The sequence below is a fragment of the Marmota flaviventris genome, chromosome 5, assembly GCF_047511675.1.
Source record: "Marmota flaviventris isolate mMarFla1 chromosome 5, mMarFla1.hap1, whole genome shotgun sequence".
In the NCBI taxonomy this organism is placed as follows: domain Eukaryota; kingdom Metazoa; phylum Chordata; class Mammalia; order Rodentia; family Sciuridae; genus Marmota; species Marmota flaviventris.
In genome coordinates, this window is record NC_092502.1 from 23,554,330 (window position 1) to 23,573,415 (window position 19,086).

Genomic DNA, 19,086 nt, shown 5'->3' on the forward strand with positions numbered 1-19,086 from the left:
CAAGCTTCAGGAGTTGTCTGGCAAGTCAAACACAGAGGGGAAAAGAAGTTAAGTTTGAGGCATTGAAACAGAACACAGAGCCGGACCAATGCTGGAATGTGACCTCTCTGCAGGGACAAATGTCCCCCTATTTTTGATCCAGGGAGGGGCTTCCAGGCTCTTAGAGAAAGTTCTGATTTCACAGGGGTGCAGGGTCCATGGGTCCTCAGTGATAAGACCTCTGTTCTCCTCACTGGGAATAAATCTATTAATAAAGACAAAAATGCCCTTGGCAAGAGCATGCCACATGCGGGTGGTAGGTGTGTTGAGCCCTGCATGCTCGGAAAGAAGGAAAGAAGTGGAATCTGTAATCAGATGTCATTGCTGTGTCATTTACTAGCAATCATCATTAGCTGTGCAACCTTGGGCATGGCCTGGGACCTCTCAGAACTTCAGTTTCTTCCTCTTTCAATCATTCTTTCCAAGTTTACTTAACTCATAGAATCATTTTGAAGCTCAGTGGAAACAACATATGCTTCATGTCCTTCTGATGCTTCCGTTGTGCTCATAATAATCATTGATGTCAATGTGCATTAGGATCTCCTTCCCTAAAACTGTACCCATATAGATGGCAGCTGACTGGGGTTTCATTCTAAATGGATTGCTTATTATTGTATTCAGTTTCCAGAACAAATCTTTGCAGAGCAAGGTTTCTGTGGGCTCTTCCCACAATTTACAAAGTCCATCAAACCCAGAGGATAAGGGCTTGAGCTCTGCAGGTAGATAATCTTGGCTCTGAGATTTGCTCTGTCCCTTCCTAGCCACGTGACCTTAGCAAGTTGCCTAACCTTTCAGGGCTGCAAAAGTTTCCCACTGTAAGACAAGGACAATAACCATGCCCACTGCACGGCATTTTCTGAGGATTAACTGATGTCAAACATGGAAAATACCTTGAGCTGTTGTTTGGCTTGTAGTCAATTCTTAGCTGCATTATTGTTGTTGGTACTATCAATAATTCCAAGGCTGCTTGGTAGAACACTTAGCCCTGAGTCTGGAGTTACTGATCAGCTGGTCTGGTTATAACAGAATGCCAGATATTGCCCTCAGAGGGGTGTCAGAGGGAACAGGTGAGAATGGAGGGGTCTTATCTTTGCTTTGCTGACACCCTTAGATTGGTACCCAAGAGAGGAGCCTGAGCCGGGCCCTCTGGTGATGAGATTTTGCTGCTGGGCTATCTCAGGAGCATGGAGGGTGGAAGCAGTTTTCCAACCTCGGTGTCTCTTGTTCTATAGTTTCTGTTTCTCTCCTGTTTACCTCTCTTGTGTGAAATGTGACAGCATCTCAGCATTCCTTCCTCTCTATGATCCTCTTCAGGTATCAACACAATTTTCTCTCTGTTCCCTTTCAACAAAAAAAGAGGCCCACACCCACTTTTGCTCTGGTAGCTAAGGAACCCCCGACTCCTGAATGTTCTTCCCTTTGGTTTATTAATTAAAGTGTATATGTATTGTGTTCTTTTGGCTCATTCCTTATAGAGGCTTCCAGATTTGAAAAAAATATATATGTGAGTTCAGTAAACGGGTGTTTCCACTTTTTTCAGGGGAGTTCTGAAGTCCCATGTCTGTTAGTGCTGACCGGCAAGGTCAGCAAATAAGAATAGTGTGTAGAAGTCAGCAAACACAGGTTCTTGTCACGTTCCTTGGAACTCACTACTGTGAAGACTTGAGCAAATAAACTTCTCTTTCTCGATTTCAATTTCTCCCTTGACTAAATAAGTAAATAAATAGATAGATACATAGATTGATAGATAGGAAGCCAAGGAGGTAATTTTGAATTCCTCCCAATTCTAAAATATTCAAATTGCCATTTTTTGGGGATCTCTTTGCTTTCTCTGGATTTCTTAAAACCATACCTCCAGTGATCCAGAGAGGGCAGCATAGGCCAGGGGTTCCTCACGAAAGAAAAGAAACTTCTCAGAAGGCCTGCAGTTGTCACTTTCAGAATCCTAGGATTGCGTTAAGATTGTATGGTTGAATTGACTTATTTCAGAACTAATTTTGTTTGGGAAGTGTATCCACATGAGTCGCGGGGTCTATCAAGAGTGTTAAAATGTGCCCACTGAGAAGACGAAGTGCAGTTATTTCTCATTGATTTCTGGCTAGAATTTCTCTCATTGGAGAGTTTCTGTTTTCAAACTGGATTTTAATGCACTCTTTCTTTTCTCCCAGAGTGGCTGTAATCAAGTCTTGTTTTGAGTCATTCAGATTTGGGTTCAAATTTCCTATTATTGTCCCTTTATCGTCTGAGTTATCTTGGGCAAGTGATTCAACAAAATAAATAAATAGGAAGTAAAGGAGGTAATTTCTTTCAACTTTAGTTTGCATGTCTATAAAATGGTTTTTGTAAGCAACAAATGTGATGATTTACATAAAGGGCTTGCCACTGTGCCAGGCACCCAGTGTTCAATAAACTGATTCTGGCAGGAGTCTAGTAATTTAAAGCAAATTATTACTAATGGAATGGGAGCAGGGATGATATTTAAAGTGGATTCTTAAAGGACTTTTGAATGTAAAATGTCGATGCCAGCTCAGAATGGCACAGAGCACATGGTCTTTGCTGAGTGAGATTGTGGGTTCTCCCACCTGAGGCAGAATCATGTGGAAGGAGAAGTCTGTCATCACCTGAGGGTCTCATTGGAAGGCTCTTCATATTAAAACTGTGTTCAGATAGGATGCATTTAATTTCCTGACTCCACTGGGTTGTTTATGCACCAGTAGGCTCACCATGCCAGGGACCAACAAACTTTTTCTGTACAGGGCCAAAAGGTACATTGAGGCCTGTGGGCCACAGTCTCATCTGGGTTGCAGCCACTCAGCTCTGACACCAGAGTGCAGAAGCAGTCATAGCCAATATGGAAATAAATGGGTGCCACCGTGTGTCCATAGAACTTAGGGGTACAGGAATCTGAATTTTGAATAGTAATTCTTCTCTTTGCTTTCCCCTCAACTCTTTAAAAATATGGAAACAATCCTTGGTTTGTGGACTGTACAGAAACCCTCCATGAACTGGCCTTGACCCTCACGTCATATTTTGCAAACCCTTGATCTACATCATGCAGACTCAGGAGGGTTCCTTGGAAAGGATGGGTGGACGCTCAGCTTTTTCCCAGGGCTCTTGCAGAACAGCTTCTGAATGCAGCTTCCTACCCTATTAGGTTTTATGTCCTTAGATGGTCAAAGTGCGGTTCTTAGTGCCACAGTTTTCTTGCTTAAAATTTATTGACTTTGCAGGTTACAGAATAAATACATTCTCTTGTGAAAAAACAAAAAGGTTAAAACATCATCAAATGAAAGTTCATATGTGTTCTCCTCTCTATGAGCAAGAGATAATCACGCAACAATAATAAAACATAATAATATGTTTTATTATTTTTTACAAATTTTTTCTTTCCTCTTTCTATTCCTCCTTCTCTTTCTTTTACAAAATTATCCTATGTTCTCTTTTAAAAAATTTTTTTGGTAGATGTAGATGGACAGTCAGCCTTCATTTCATTTGTTTATGTTTGTGTGGTGGTGAGGATCGAATCCAGTGCCTCACACATGCTAGGCAAGCCCTGTGCCACTGAGCTACAGCCCCAGTCCACATTCTGAGTTCTTTTAAACTCACTTTAAATTTTATTCAACAAATCTTTTCTGCAAAGCTACTATATCCTGCATGGATTAGACTAAATGATATGGAATATTTCTTAAAACAATTAAAAAAAAACTTTTGTCATTTTTATTACCATGTATTAATTGTAAAAACTAATGGGTTTGACTGCAACGTTTCCCTACATGAGTATATCCTGCTTTGATCATGTCCACCTTCCTTAAAAACTTTTTATTTTCAAATAATGTTAGATTCACAAGTAATTGCAAAAACAGCCCGGAGAGATGCCCTAGGCATTTCTGCAGCATCCCCCAGTGGTAATGTCGTATATACATTGTCCGAACCAGGAACCTGACATGGGCACAGTTCAATTGACTAGTTATTAACCCTACTCAGATTTTATCAGTTTTTATAGATACTCATTTAAAATTTTTTATCTATAAAAACAACATCAATCAATCAACTTCTATTGGGCATCATTCTTTATTGGTGCTGTTAGATCCAGGGGCATGTACTTTTCTATTAGCACCTCTCCAACCCTTGATTGGCTGTGGGCTGCTGGGTTTCAAACAGCTCTCTTCAAAGTTTCACTTAGAAGGTCACCGCGGTGCTGCTTCAGAGAAATAACACAGCCTCCGAGTTTGTTCTTGACTCAGACATCTTGGAGAATTCCCAATGATTCACACATGATATGAAGAGTGTTTTACTGCTAAATTTTTCTAACTATTTGAGAATATTTAGAAGTTATGCAGATATACTAATGAGAACAGATTTAAATTTTTTTTTAGTTATAGGTGGACATAATATCTTTATTTTATTTTTTATGTGGGGCTGAGGATCGAACCCAGTGCCTCACACATTCGAGGCAAGTGCTCTCCCTCTGAGCCATAATCCCTGATAACAGATTTTTAATTGTCTATAATCTTACCATTCAAAGTCAGATGTATTTGTTTTAGTGTTTCTTTTTTAGTTTTCTTTGGGGAGCAAGAGGTATGCGTGTGTTTCTGTATATACTTTTAAGTATCCACACATTCATTCCTTATGCTAACTATAATACTACATCCTTTTAAAAGATTAGTATGCAAAGATAACTTCCTCAGGTCATTCAGATTTCTTTGTAATAAGACCTCCAGAATTATAAAGGTGAAAAAGACATAGGAGATCAGATGGTAAAATGTCAGCATTTTCAGATGAAGGCTGTATAGCTCAGAGAGGGGAAGTGTCCTGGCCATGGTCACCCAGCTAGCAAGCATGGGATAAGCACTTACTGATGGTGGAGAGGGTCCCTGGATGCCAAAATAAGAGAGGTTACATGGCAGGACTTGGAAGTCCTCTAAAATCCGGGTTGTTACAGGAATTCCATTTTGTCAAGTACCCTTGCCTACCAAGAAATCAAGAGACCACTTCACTAGTTTATAGCAAGAATTCTAACTACCAAGAAATCCCTATTTTAGTGTTTTTCATTTAAATAAATGCTTGCCCTAAAGGGAAATCTAATATTAATCAGAGGTTTTGGTGAATGTATAAGCTCAGAAAAAGTTTTTCTTTAAAAGATTTTCAAAATTTTTAAATAACACCTAATAATGCTACCTATCTGTGGGGTACCTTGTGATATTTCAATACATGGATACAGTGTGTGCTGGTCAGATCAGGGTAACTGGTATGTTCATCACCTCAAACATTTATTTGGAACATCAAAAATCCTAATGGCTATTATGAAATATACAATTACTTGTTATCAACCACAGTTACCCTATTCTACTGGAGAACATCAGAAGTTATCTGTTCTACCCACTTTCCTCTGTAACCATTAACCAACTTTTCATTCTCCCTTCCCCCTGAGCTTTCCCAGTGTCACTGGTAACCACTATTCTATGCTCAACTTCTCCAAGATCAACATATTGAACTTCCATATAGGAGTGACAACATGCAGTGTTTTCTTGCTGTGGTTGACTCATTTCACTTAATATATTGTCATCCAGTTCTACGTTGCTGCAAATGACAGGATTTCATTCTTTTTTATGACTATGTAATATTCCTTTATATATTGTATACATATCCCATTTTCTTTATCTGTTCATCTGTTTGTCGATAACTTGTTGATTCCATATCTTGGATATTATGAAAGGTGCTGCATTAAACATGGGAGTGCAACCATCTCTTTGAAATACTGATTTCATTTCCTTTGAATATACACTCAACAGTGAGATTTCTGGATCATATGGTTGTTCTATACTTAGTTTTTTTTTTAAGTTTTTATTGTTGGTTGTTCAAAACATTACATATTTCTTGATATATCATATTTCACACTTTGATTCAAGTGGGTTATGAACTCCCATTTTTACCCCATATACAGATTGCAGAATCACATCAGTTACACATCCATTGATTTACATATTGCCATACTATACTTAGTTTTTTGAGGAAACCCCATACTGTTTTCCATAATGGTTGTACTGTTGTTATCCTTTATCCAAATCCTTATCCACCAACATTTTTTTTTTTGTCTCTCCAATTATAGCCTAGCTAGAGTAAGGTGATTTTGGCTTTGTGGTTTTGGTCTGTGTTTCCTTGATGATTAGTGATAAGCATTTTTCTTATACCTGATGATCATATGAATATCTTCTTGAAGAAATGTCTCTTTAGATGACTTGCTCGTTTTTAAATCAGTTTTTTTTTTTTTTTTTGCCATTGAGATGCTTGAGTTCAAGTTCCACATTTATTCTGAATATTAATCCCTTGTCAACTGAACAGTTGACAAATCTTTTCTCCATTCTCAAGGTTGTCTCCTAGCTGTAGATCTTCTCCTGTGCTGTTCAGAAGCATTTTAGTTTGCTGTGATTCTGATTTTCAAGTTTTGCTTTTGTTGCCTGTGATTTGAGGGCCCTATAAAAAAAAAAAATCTTTGCCTATTCCAATATCCTGAAGCATTTCCTCTATTTTCTTCCGGTAGTTTCACAATTTCAGATCTTACATTTAGGTCTGTGGTTCACTTTGTGGTGATTTTGCAATAGCGAGAGAGGTAGGAGGGCAAAGGCTATTCCCCAAGAAGGTCACAGTCTGAGGTTCTAGGTGGACATGGTTTGGGGATATTGTTCAACCCACTATAATGCCCCGCTCAGAACTGCTTTCTAGAAACTTCCCGGAGTTTTCTGTCTTTGTCTGATTGTTCTGTATGAGAGCCCAGAGCTTGGAGAATCTGAGGATGAGGAGACACAGCCATCAGGGAAGACAGGGTCTCAATTTGCTTAGTCCCCATCCCTGCCCACCAGCATGGCTCCTTTTCTCACTGACTGGGATTTCTCTTGCTGTTCTGCATACAATGCTGTAGCCCCTGGCGAGCTTTCCTTCTAGGCTTTTTAGCCTGCTCCAAAGAAGAAGTGGAAAAAAATGTGCTCTTTGGTATCCTGCAGCAGTGTTAGTGTTTGCAAAATGTCTCTCCCATTAGGCAATTGCAATTTAAAACACAGATTAGATTTGATAAAACTGACCCAGGCTGGCTTTTCTCTTTGATGGTTTCAATTTCTGGTTTATCCATCACAAGTGATTACAATGCAACGGCTTTTGACAGAACAGGAGTAGGAGTTTTGAATTCTTACCTGCAATTTCCAGCTCCAGGGGATAATAGCAGAGAGAAAAACAACAATAACTTAGTTGTAGGATATGAAAACACGCTAAATTTCCTCCTTGGGTTTTGATGCTCCTAGGCATTCGACAAGTCGCTTTCCCTGAACAACAAATAAGCTCTCTGGTACCAATTATGAGCCCTACACAAGCCAGCACATTTCTTCTTTAGCCTTAACTGCAAGTAAGCTTGGAACGGGGTGGTGGATTTAATGATCCATCTCAGCAACTATTAGCCTAGAGTCTACTCTATCCAGGGTCTCTCTCTCTCTCTCTCTCTCTCTCTCTCTCTCTGTGGTTTTTACATTCGGCTTCTGTTTCATGGTTTTATTGTAGATGTGATTTTGTGTCCTCCTGGAGCTCTTTCCCCCTGCTCTGCTGTCCAACACATCTCTTTCTGATCTCTCTGACTGTTTTCTCTGTTTGTTGGTTTTTCCCTCCTCCACCTCCTCTGCCCACATTTTAATGCTGATGATTCCCACATTTCCTGCTCTTCTCTCTGGACAGGCTGCTCTTAGATTTCTTATTCACTCTGAGGATTTTAACAGCTCCTTAGATACTGATGACTCCCAGATCAGTATCTCCAAATGCACTCTTCCAAAATTTCATTCAAACACATCAATTGCTTGTTAGGCAGGTAGTGCTTGTGTGTGTGTGTGTCCCAGGGGTACCTTAAGCTCCTTGGCCTCCCTGATCTCCACCCCTCTCTCTCCTAGACTTGCACTTCTGCTTTCTTGTCCCTGTTCCCCGTCTTGGCTGACCTTTAATGTAGTACCTTCGTGACTCAAGTAGGAATTGGGAGTAAATGAAGACTCTAACCTTTTTCTTACCCCACATTCGGTCTCCATATCCTGTCATCTCCCTACTGAACAGTTCTGATATCTGTCTGTTGCCCTTCATTTCTACGAGCTCTGAACTTCAAACCTGGAAAAAAATTCTTGGCTGGGTTGGTCCCTTATCCCTGCCTTGGATCCTATCCTACCAAAACATTTCTGTGGTTTCTCCCTACCTTAGACTCAGGGAGACTTCCCAGCAGTACCCTCCTGGACTGTTTCTGCCCACCCTTCTTCTCCGCTGCCACTCTGGCCCCTGGTATTGCCCACAACAGCTCACCAACAGACAGGGCACCATGTTGCTTCTTGCTTCTGTAACTTCCCTGTCACCATTGCGACCAGGGAGTGCCTGGGTCACTATTCCCTGCCTGGTTAATTCTTACACAGCCTTAACTATGCTTAAGGATTATTCATTCGATAAGCATCTAGTGAGCACCAAAGTATGTGACAGGCAGCATTAGGGTCCCAGCATTGAACAGGCAGAAGGGACTCGTGGAGCCCCATCCAAACAAGACCTTCACTGAATGCCACGTTGAGCCATGTGCCACATTACCACCTTGGTCTGGGAGGCTGAAATAATCTTTTGACCCCTCTTCTCCAATGTGCTGTGATTTCTTGATGGTCGCAGGGGCTGTGCCTTATACACCTCAGTATTCCTAGTGCCTGGAATGGTTCTTGGCACTGGGTAGGTTCTCAGTAAAGTTCCCTTGTCACTCAGCCGTTAGTTATGAGTAATTAACTCCACATTTCAGGAGAAGCCTGACCTTCACATGAACGCTTTCTTGGCCCTTCAGAACAAGCCTGCCATCCTAGACACACCCCGATAGCCAATGCAGTTTCTTCACAGAATTTCACAGTTGCAATTGATAATCTTCTCAACTACTTATATAACAGCCTTGTGTCACATGATGATGAAGACCCTTCTGAGAAATGCATCATTAGGGGATTTTGTTGAGTGTAGCCTACATAAAACTGCAGGGTACAGCCTAGGCTATGTGGCCCTGATGTGTGTGGCACAGCCTATTGCTTCTGACTTATCACAAAGGAAAAACATCAAGTCGAGCACAGGAGAAAATCACGCAGTGGAGAGACATGGGGAACACGAGCTGTCACAAGGCTGCGAGGGTCACAGGGCATGCATGCTGTTTTATAGTAGACTTTTTTTTTTTTTAAGCAGAAGGAATACACTCTAAAATAACAATAAAGCTCTATTATAGCAAATACACAAGCCAATAACAGGCACGGGTTGGCAGGTATCATATACCGTACATAATTAAATGTCTACCCTTTCATATGACTGGCAGTGTGGAAGGTTTGTTCACACCAGTGTCACTGCAGGTATGTAACACATTGCATTGTGACATTATGACACCTAGGACATCACTAGATTATGGAGATGTTTTGACTCTGTTATCTCACGGGACCATTGTTGTATATGTGGTTCGTTGTTCTCCAGAATGTTGCGATCTGGGGCCTGGCTCCATTTTTATTAAATTTAGTTTTCTGCAGTGAGTTGTACCTATGAGGTGTAAGGTGTGGCCAGTACCGTGTGCAGCCTGTGATACATGCCCCATAAATACGGGTTAACTGAAAGACTGACAGATTTTCATGCTGGAAAAGATCCTGAAGGCACTGCGGGGGTCTATCGAAAACTTAAGAGCCGAGAGTCTCATTCCTACCTCTGCAATGGGGATGTTCCTCGGGGATGATGTTGGAGAGCAGATGAATTTCCAATTAGAACCATGTCCAAACAGATATGCCTAAGTCAATTATAGAAAAAAGGAAAGATGGTATCAAAGCATTAAACAGATCAGCTGAAATTCCAGACGGCCTTGAAAGAACTATTTCAGGAGGTAGTTTTTTTATTCTCCCATAGGAAACATATAACCATTTCTCTCTGCTTTCCTTCCCAGCATCCGAGATGACAAGTCCCACGCAAAGTAAATCAAAAGAGGTAAAAGACCTGTGAAGTATGTGAAGTATCTGACTTAGATTTTAAAAACCCACAGTAGAGGTTTGCATAGATGAACTAGGGAGAGCAGAAAATTGCTCAGGGGGGAAAAATGCATTGCAACTATTACAGAATACTCAGATAATTTGTAGACTTGTACTCGGGGCAGACATAATATTGATTGCCTCTTCTACAAGTGCAGATGTTCTGAAAGAGAAACAAAAACAATATATAAAAACACACAAAATCATTACGAGCTCCTTCTGTGTGGCCCGGGATTATTGACATACCACAGAGTCTACACCTGCCACCAGCGTTCCTCTTCATTTCTGAGGGTTCCCTTCATTTATTTTTATTATTATAAAAATGACTGAAGTCACTCTGTGTGAAAAGTCCGGGCAGAACAGATGTCTGTGAAGGAAAGGGACGTCTCCTCAGAGACAATCTGCTGTCTTTATCGTCACTGTCCCCATAGCCTAGGGCATTCTGTGTGTTGGAGAATGGGACAGGAAGGGAGGAAGGAAATAGAGAGTGTGGCTGGTCAGTGGGTGATAAATAGTGTATGTTTGCCAGGCATCGTGGCCCACGTCTGAAATCCCCGTGACTTGGGAGGCTGAGGCAGAAGGACCACAGGATCAAGGCCAGCCTCTGCTAATTAGTGAGACCCTGTCTCAAAGTTAAAAAAAGGGTTGGGAACATAGCTCATTAGTAGAGTGCTCCTGGGTTAAATCCCCAGTACTACCAAAAAAAAAAAAAAAAAAAAAACAGGAAAAGAAAGAAGAAAAAAGTATGTGTTTTATGATAACTAGCAATATTGTTACCAAGTAAAAAAAATAGTGAAAAAATAGCATTATTTTTACATTTTTACAATTCCGAACCTAATGGGAGACTGGAGGGAGCCTCACACCTGCTTTTCCACATCCTGTGTGAGGGAGAGCCTTGAATGATGTCATTGCCGGTCGCATGACCTCTGGGAAACTCATGACAGAAAGACAGTGAAAATGGCAAATAATGTCCCCAAGAATCATTCTGATCTCATGGGCTCCCTGACTCCACTTTGAGAACCACTGCAGTAGAAAATTTGAAATTGAGCTTCATTTTCTCTGAAATCCTGATTTCTCTAGAAGCCCAAGTCAGCCATGATAAGAACTGCACGGGCTCCCGGGGGGGCCCACAGGGTTAGGCAGTGGCTGGGAAAGAGATTTGACACGGCACCCAGCGTGGCTACTTTTCATCCTCCGACCCCTGAGCCGCACGGCCCCTTATGCCTCATGTCCAAGACTTAGGAAAATTCAGAGATATAAGTAAAATCTTTCAGGTTTTCACACGCAAAAAAAAAAAAAAAAAAAAAAAAAATTAAGAAACCTAACTTGTAAGACTGACTTTATTTGGACATCGAGACACATTGGGTAGTTCGGGGTGGAAAGCGGTCAAATAGCTGGAGATTGGAAGGCATTATGGGGGCGGATGTGACCTCTGGTGTGGGCATTCTGAATGAGTGGGCCAATCCACCGCTTTGCCTGTGTCTCCCCAGAACCACGAGACCAACCTGGTGGTGATGGTCGCCTCCTGCCTGGGGTTCGTGCTGTTGGTGTTGGTGGCTACGTTTCTCCTGCGAGGTAAGCTGGGCAGGACGGGCGAGGAGGAGCCCTTCAGAGCAGGGTGACTCTAGCAGGACCCCACCGTGGACACTTTCTGCATCCTGTCCCTATCTTCCATCCTCAAACAGGCTCATCTCTTATCACAGTCCCCATCCCAGCCAGGGAGGTTACAGGTAAACCCATCTCCATAAGGTGCCAATGGCTTTGTGGACTGTCCTCCTGGTAGAGTTTACATTACTAAAAAAATAAATAAATTAAAAAAAAATAAATATATGCACCTTCACTGATTGGACACTTACTCTGTGTGCTTCCTGACCCAGGACTCTTTTTTTTTTGGGGGGGGGGCGGGGGTACTGGGGATTGATCTCAGTGGCACTCGATCACTGAGCCACACCCCCAGCCCTATTTTGTATTTTATTTAGAGACAAGGTCTCACTGAGTTGCTTAGCACCTCCTTGTTGCGGAGGCTGGCTTTGAACTCGAGATCCTCCCGCCTCAGCCTCCCAAGCTGCTGGGATGACAGGTGTTTACCACCGTGCCTGGCTGACCCAGGACTCTTGACACGCTAGTGGTTCCATCTACCTTACTCCCTTAAGTGGTAGGTACTATTGTTGCTGTCTTAGGGCTGAAGAAACCCTTAGCTAGGATGGCCCCAGGAAGAAAACCATAAATGATCTTGGGCTGCTGAGTTCCCTAAAAGCAGGCTTTCTTAACCTAGGGGCTACAAATGTCCTTCACGGGGAGATGCAAATACCTGGAAATCATTTGCAAAAGTGTTCATATGCCAGAATCTGCATTTTTCAGGGAACAGGGTCCATTTTTTGTAATAAATCTTCAAGCTGGTCCATGACCTTGAACACAGACCCCACCCCACCAAAGAAAGACAAAGACACTGAAACACTGCAAAAAGCCAAGAAACAAGAGTTTTTGGTTTTCTTGAAAAAGTACAGACACTGATACCCTTATAAAATGGAGAGAAATTATTGTTTCAGGGCAGCCGGTCACCAGATGAGACTAGCAGCCATCTCAGCTGGTTTGGGCAATAGTGAAATTTGTGTATTTCAACACCTGTCCCAGGTGAACACCACAAAAGGAAACTTAGAACTTCATGGAAGCCCATCAGCCATATTAGCTGTCACACAAAGTCATAGTTACAGTTTTGGGGAGAGTCTCGGTAGATCTCATACAGAAGTGTTTAAAAACCTAAATGAATACTTTACTTCTGGGCCCGCGGATGACTCATCAATGAAGCCGCTCCCTGGGGTTGCCCTCACATGGGAAAAGCTGAGTGACTCAGGGCTCCTCCTTAGGCCCAGGAAATAGCAAGCCTCCACCTGGGGAAAGGTGGCTTCCTGGCCATCCGTCTGGGAGGCCTTCCTTTGGGCTCTCTGGAAGGGAGCACTGGGCTTTCTCCAACATCCCACTCCTTCTAGCACAGCCCCCCTCCTCACATTGCCCCCTTGTCTTTTCAGGGAAAGTCACGAAAACCAGTTGTTTGCAGAAACACAAGAGGTAATTCATCTTGCATGACTGATTGTTGTGATGATTATACAAGCTGTTACAAATGATTAGATATTACCCAGCGGTTTAATGACTCATGCTTGTGTTCTGATTAAACACAGCGCTGGAGAGATGTGGCTTTAGAGGTGGAAAGGTTGTGGGGATTTAGCTCACATTAACCTCTGTCTCAGCTAATACTATATATGTTAAAAAAAATGGAAATACAAAGGCAGGTGGCATTAATAGAAGTATAGCATGCAAAAGAAAGAAGGCGATGTGTCACTTTTACTCTGCTTGAACTTTGTTCAACCCTGGGTGATTGATTTTAAAAATATCTTGTTAAATTGGAATTCGTTGAGAGGAGAGTTGGGAGGATGGACAATGAAAAAAAAAAACACTCAGAATATTATTCTTGGGAATTCATTCCTCTGCCCAATGAATTTTATATATCTGACTTGTTCTATAGCTTTTTTGGGAAATAAAGGAAAAGGTTTGGTGTACGTTGCTGATGAAGGTCTTGCTTTCATTAACTCATTGCATTGAGAACTCAGTGTTTATTAACTAATAAGCATCAACAAGCTGGGAAACAGAGGCTCCCCAATGTGACTTTCCAACATCATACTTGATGATCCTTTTGGTAAATAAATGCACAGACCGTGATCGTATATTTTATTTTGCTAAGAAAGTTTCAATTTTCTTGTAACAGTTAGGCAAACACCCTTCATGTCCTGCAGTCTCGGTTTTCCCATCTGTAAACCTAGAAGCTTGGACAGGAGGGACTCCAAGCGCAATTTCCTCTAATGGTCTTGGTCAGTTGCAGGGTAATTTAGCAGCATCTGTAGTGTGTGTGTGTGTGTGTGTGTGTGTGTGTGTTTCCCTGCTCTTGGTGTTGTTTTCCCTTACCATATTTTCTTCTCTTCACAGATTAGACAAACAAATTAGAGAAAGCAAAAATGCCCTCAATGACATGCACTGTGGACAGGACGATGAAGATGGGCTTTTCACTCTCTAACTTGCTACTTTTTCTTAGGATTGAACAAGGCCCTGACGCTTGAAATTTCCATTTAAGTCTTGTGGTGTTATAAATTTCGTTTTTTTTTTTTTTTTAAATGTTTTGACTATTGTGTTGATGTTATGGATCCGGTTTAGTTTTAATTTCACACGTAAGAGGTCTTTGGGAGACCACATCTTCTCTGCCTCGTGCTTTAACCATCTCTGCAGTGTCACTGATCAGTGATCTTCCATATGATACCCAGGTAACCTCATCACCACGCCATGGCAGGAGTCCGGCCAACCTGAGGGCTGCTCTGAGATTAAGAAATATTTGAGGGGCTGGGGATGTGGCTCAAGCGGTAGCTCGCTCACCTGGCATGCGTGCGGCCCAGGTTCGATCCTCAGCACCACATACAACAAAGAGTTGTGTCTGCCGAAAACTAAAAAATAAATATTAAAATTCTCTCTCTCTCTCTCTAAAAAAAAAAATTGAAACAAAATCTGTCTCCGATGGCATCTGCTTCTGGGTCCCTGATGAATTCCTTGCACTGATAGAGAACGTGTCCAATCTCTCCTACCTGGAACCTCTCCAGAGGGTGGCAGGAGAACTTCACGTCTCTATCCTGCCTTGCTTCTGGAACGAGATTTCTGGCCCCTTCACCACTGTCGTTGGTTTTGTGTTCTACATGTTGTATCTCTCCTTTTTCTGCTCAGCTTTCTGAGTTTCGGGCCCCACTGAGGTGTCGTCTGAGCAGCCTGGGATCCGTGCCTTATTAATAATGCAGGAAAGATGTTGAATCACACCATCATTTTGATTCAATCCACAAACTCCCCAGTTTTCTGCACTTTTTTAAAATTTTCTTTTCATATTCTAGTATCTTTAAAGGTGACTGTAGTGTTACCTCTTAACTCTTGATTGGGAAATTTAATGTGGGAATCAGCCAGAGTCCCTCAGAGCCAAGCATGGTGAATGACAGGGACGGTGCCTGGACACCAGGGTGACAGCAGGGCCATCCAAGTACATAGCTCTCAGTAAATTCATGGCGATTTTCTCCTCAATAAGAACACACTCATTTTAAAACTTTAATGATACCAGCATGAGAAACCCTAGGAGAGAGATCAAACTCAACAGTCGCTGAATGAATAGATGTAAAAGTGTGTACCAGAGAAACTCTTGGCTAGCCAGTGGGGACAGGAAACCTGATCTGAGCGCGTTCAGACGTGCTTCCCAGCATGGGTGGGGTAACAGCTGATGGCAGGAGCACACCACCCTCCAGGTCACATCTTTGGGATTTCTACTCTACTGACATGACCTTAAGGAAAGAAAAAAAATATCAGTCTTATGATTTGAGCTGTGCAGCCTATAGGTTCCTTGTCCTCTTAGTTCATAGGACACTGATCCATTCAGCAATTAATAAAAATCCCTTGCTTGCCGGGCACGGTGGCACATGCCTGTGATCCCAGTGGCTCAGGAGGCTGAGGCAGGAGGATCCAAGTTCAGAGCCAGCCTCAGCAAGTTAGTGAGGCCCTAGCAACCTAGTCTCTAAATAAAATATAAAAAAGTGCCGGGACATGGCTCAGTGGTTAAGTAACCCTGAGTTCAATCTCTGGTACTGAAAAAAAAAAAAAAATCCCCCTCTCACATATACATTAGAAGAACAATGGGCCCAGAGCAGCCTGGCCCATTTGGTTGGGTATTTTAAAAAATGGCGGATGTGACCTAAGGAATAGAAGCAACTAGCAGAGGATCCGTGGTTCCTTCGGTTCTGTTGTCTCCATTAGTTTTGACATTAGCTTGAGATTCTAATGATCACTGACTGGTGTGCTGAACTCAAACATTTATTTAGAAATAGAGTGGGGTTGGGTCTAAAGTCGGGTTCAGGATCTCAATTTCCCCATCTAGAAAATTGAGAGGGATTTAGATGACTTGATCAAGGTAGCCAGGTTGCAATATTATGTAAGCCAACAATATGCCCACCCTAATTTAGCTCCTGCCCCCATCCATCTTCCTGAATAACCATCAGTGTCATTACCAACTTGGGTCTGATTAGAAGAAGAAGATAGCAGATACCTCAGAAACACAATGCTTAAGCTCAACGACTATTTTTCTTCTTTGCAAGAAGCCATCTTCAATCATTTCCCAAATATTTTTCTGAAACTCCTGGTTCAAAATAAGAAATTTTTCTATGTGCAATTGTAGTATTGAACTATTAACTAATATTGAACTACTGGCCTAGTAGTTTTCAGTCTTAGTGGAACTTTATAATCTACTGGGGAGGTTTCTCCTCCTCCTCCTCCCTCCTCTCCCTCCCCCTCCTCTCCCCTCCCTCTCCCCCTCCCCTTCCTCTCTCCCTTTTCCTCCCCCTCCCTCTCCCCCTCTCCCTCCCCCTCCCCACTCCTCTTTCTTTTTTAATGCCAATTCCTGACTCTTACCCTTTAAAACATTATTTTAGTCTGTGGTGTGACCTAGGCATCTTTTTTTTTTTTTTTTTAATGTCCCAAAGCAGTTCTACTATATAACTAGGGCTAAGAACTGCTGCTCTAGCCTGGTGATTCTCAAACCACCAGGCACTCAAACCAGCACCCTTAGCATCATCAGAACTTGTTAGAAATACAAATTCTTACCCTCCCCTCTAGCAACTGAATCAGAGGCTCTGGGAGTGGATCCCAGAGGTCTGGGTTTTAACAAGCCCTCCTGGTGATTCTGATGAATCTTGGAGTTTGCAAACTCTTATACCATAATCATCCCTAACAGGTGGATTGAGATTTCAAGGAAAAATTCTGCCTCTACCATGAGCCCAGCCTGACAAAGGGTTTGGAGTGTCCAGCATCAGCAGGTGGAAGTCCTGCTGCTTCCCCTCACTGAAACTGTCACTTTACTGCTGCTTGGACCCTTGCAGTAGCTTTCTCACTGTCACCACCACCAAACTCCTTTTGCTATCTGTTCTGCACACTACGTACGCACACAACTGCCTTCCTCAATGCAGATCTGAGATCCCTGTCTCCTGGCTTCCAGCCCTTTCCATCTGCAGCCCTCAGCCCTAGATAGAATAAGCAGGCTTAGGGTAATAATGTCCATCTCATTCCACCACCTTTTTTACCCCCTGACCCCTTCCTTCGCCTGCCACCCCTTTGCCCTATCTAGAGTTCGTCTAATCCTCCCATGCTCATCATTACCCTAAGTATATCTATGAAGACACAAATGATGTCTAATACTTTGTATACAACCAGAGATATGAAAAAATGTGCTCTATATGTGCAATATGAATTGTAATGCATTCTGCTGTCATATACGACAAATTAGAATTAAAAATAAAAGAATAAGCAGGCTTAGGGTATGCCTTGAGATACAGTGACAAACTGGTCACAGGCCAGGTAGCTGATAACAGTTGAATAAGGCAAGGGGAGGTCTTGTGGCCTATGGCAATTGGAGTGTTTGTGTGTCCAGTTAAGGGCACGAAAATTCCAAGTTAGTTAAAACAATGTCCTGGGCAAATAATACATGGCTGTGGGTTATAAAGGTAATCAGTTTGGGAGTAGGTGTAAGAGGTGGATTTTTTGTTTTTCTAATTAGAACAAATTTTTAAAAAGAGGTGGGTTTTTAAAATCAATTTAAAAATATGTCATGCTTAGATTCCTTGATCAGAGGAAGCTGTTGGTGTAGTTGCTCCTCTTGTTCTCTTCATGTACTTGGGATGAATTGGTAGCTGTGTCCAAACAAGTTCCTAGTATCTATTGTGTGCTGGGGAGGGGGAATCCAGGAGGGACAATTGCCTCCCACAAGGAGCTTAAAGTCTAAAGGAGACCAAACACAAGTGGGAAGTGCCTTACAATGGAATCACACTGTTTCCCAGTTTCCACGAGGCAGGACTTTGAGGCAGCGTGTGGCTCTTATAGCTGATGGTTATGGTAAGTCCAGAAGCAAACCTTGCAGATTCAAAGCAGCCTAACTCTTCAGCCTTGACCTTGGCCTTTCTAGGCTAAACGAAACAGGTAATACACAAATTTTAATGAGCATTTTCTGTATTCTGGGTATTCTATTAAGTTTTTCAAAGCCATTATCTCACTGGATCCCAGAAGAAGGTCCAATGAAGCAGATATATTCCTCCTGCTTTGGAGCTGAGAAAACAGAAGCACAGACAGGTGAAGGAGCTTGCCTAAGGTCACAAGGTCCAATTTCTGGAATTGGAACAGGCCTGAAGGACCTTGCATTCTGGACCATTACCCTGAACTTCTCAGAGAGGGCTGTAATTTATGACATCTTGCATAAGGCACTGCAGCATTGACCTGCAGTGAACCCAAGTAGATTTAGTTTGCTCAGATCCGTGGCAACCTGAGTGTAATATCAATGGTTCAATGGTTCTCCAATCCCAGCCTCTTTGTGGCTCCGTCTTCCCTTTTTCCCATATTATTGACTCAGAATCTGATTTGCATTTGCAGAGGAAACAGCGAGTGGAGAACCTGGCAGAAACTTTAATGATGCCAAGAGGGACACATTGAATGGAAATGTGTTGAACTAACTCATGAAGAGCTGAAGCCAGCTGTCAGCAGGCTTAATGAAAGGTTAACAGGAATTCAGCAATGGGCGGCTGGGGAGACTCTTTGTCTCTCTAAAGAAAACAGAAAGTTGAGAAGTGGGCTCCCTGGATGGAGGCAGGAGCAGAAGGAGGAAGCCACTGGAAACCACAAGTCTGACTCTAGAAATAGAGTTTCATTTAGATTTGTAAACATGTTACAGTCTTAAGAAAAAAAAAGAGGTACTGTGAGTTCTCAGTGTCTGAGCATCGAAGGACAGTGGGGGGAAGTGTTCAGGAATAAGATTAATGCTACTGCTATTTTGAAAAAGTGGGGGGGGGGGGCGGTGCCTAAATGGCTGCTCACAGAACAGAAGGTGGCTTCACTGTGCCTGACCTGAAAAGATGGTGTCCTGCAGTCATGTGCATGACCCAGGTTGCAC

The 19,086-nt window shown here is 42.4% G+C and overlaps 1 protein-coding gene across 2 annotated transcripts in view; it reads left to right on the forward strand.

Annotated features, from left to right (window-relative positions):
* Window positions 1-14,618, forward strand: part of Timd4 (T cell immunoglobulin and mucin domain containing 4) — a 34,441-nt gene extending 19,823 nt beyond the window's left edge. For both annotated transcript variants that reach the window (XM_027938742.2, XM_071611818.1), the window contains 4 exons: window positions 9,998-10,038; window positions 11,570-11,654; window positions 13,109-13,148; window positions 14,061-14,618. In XM_027938742.2, coding sequence (XP_027794543.2) covers window positions 9,998-10,038; window positions 11,570-11,654; window positions 13,109-13,148; window positions 14,061-14,148 — 254 coding nt within the window. In that variant the 3' untranslated portion in view covers window positions 14,149-14,618. The remainder of the gene's footprint in view (window positions 1-9,997; window positions 10,039-11,569; window positions 11,655-13,108; window positions 13,149-14,060) is intronic.
* The last annotated feature ends 4,468 nt before the right edge of the window (window positions 14,619-19,086 follow it).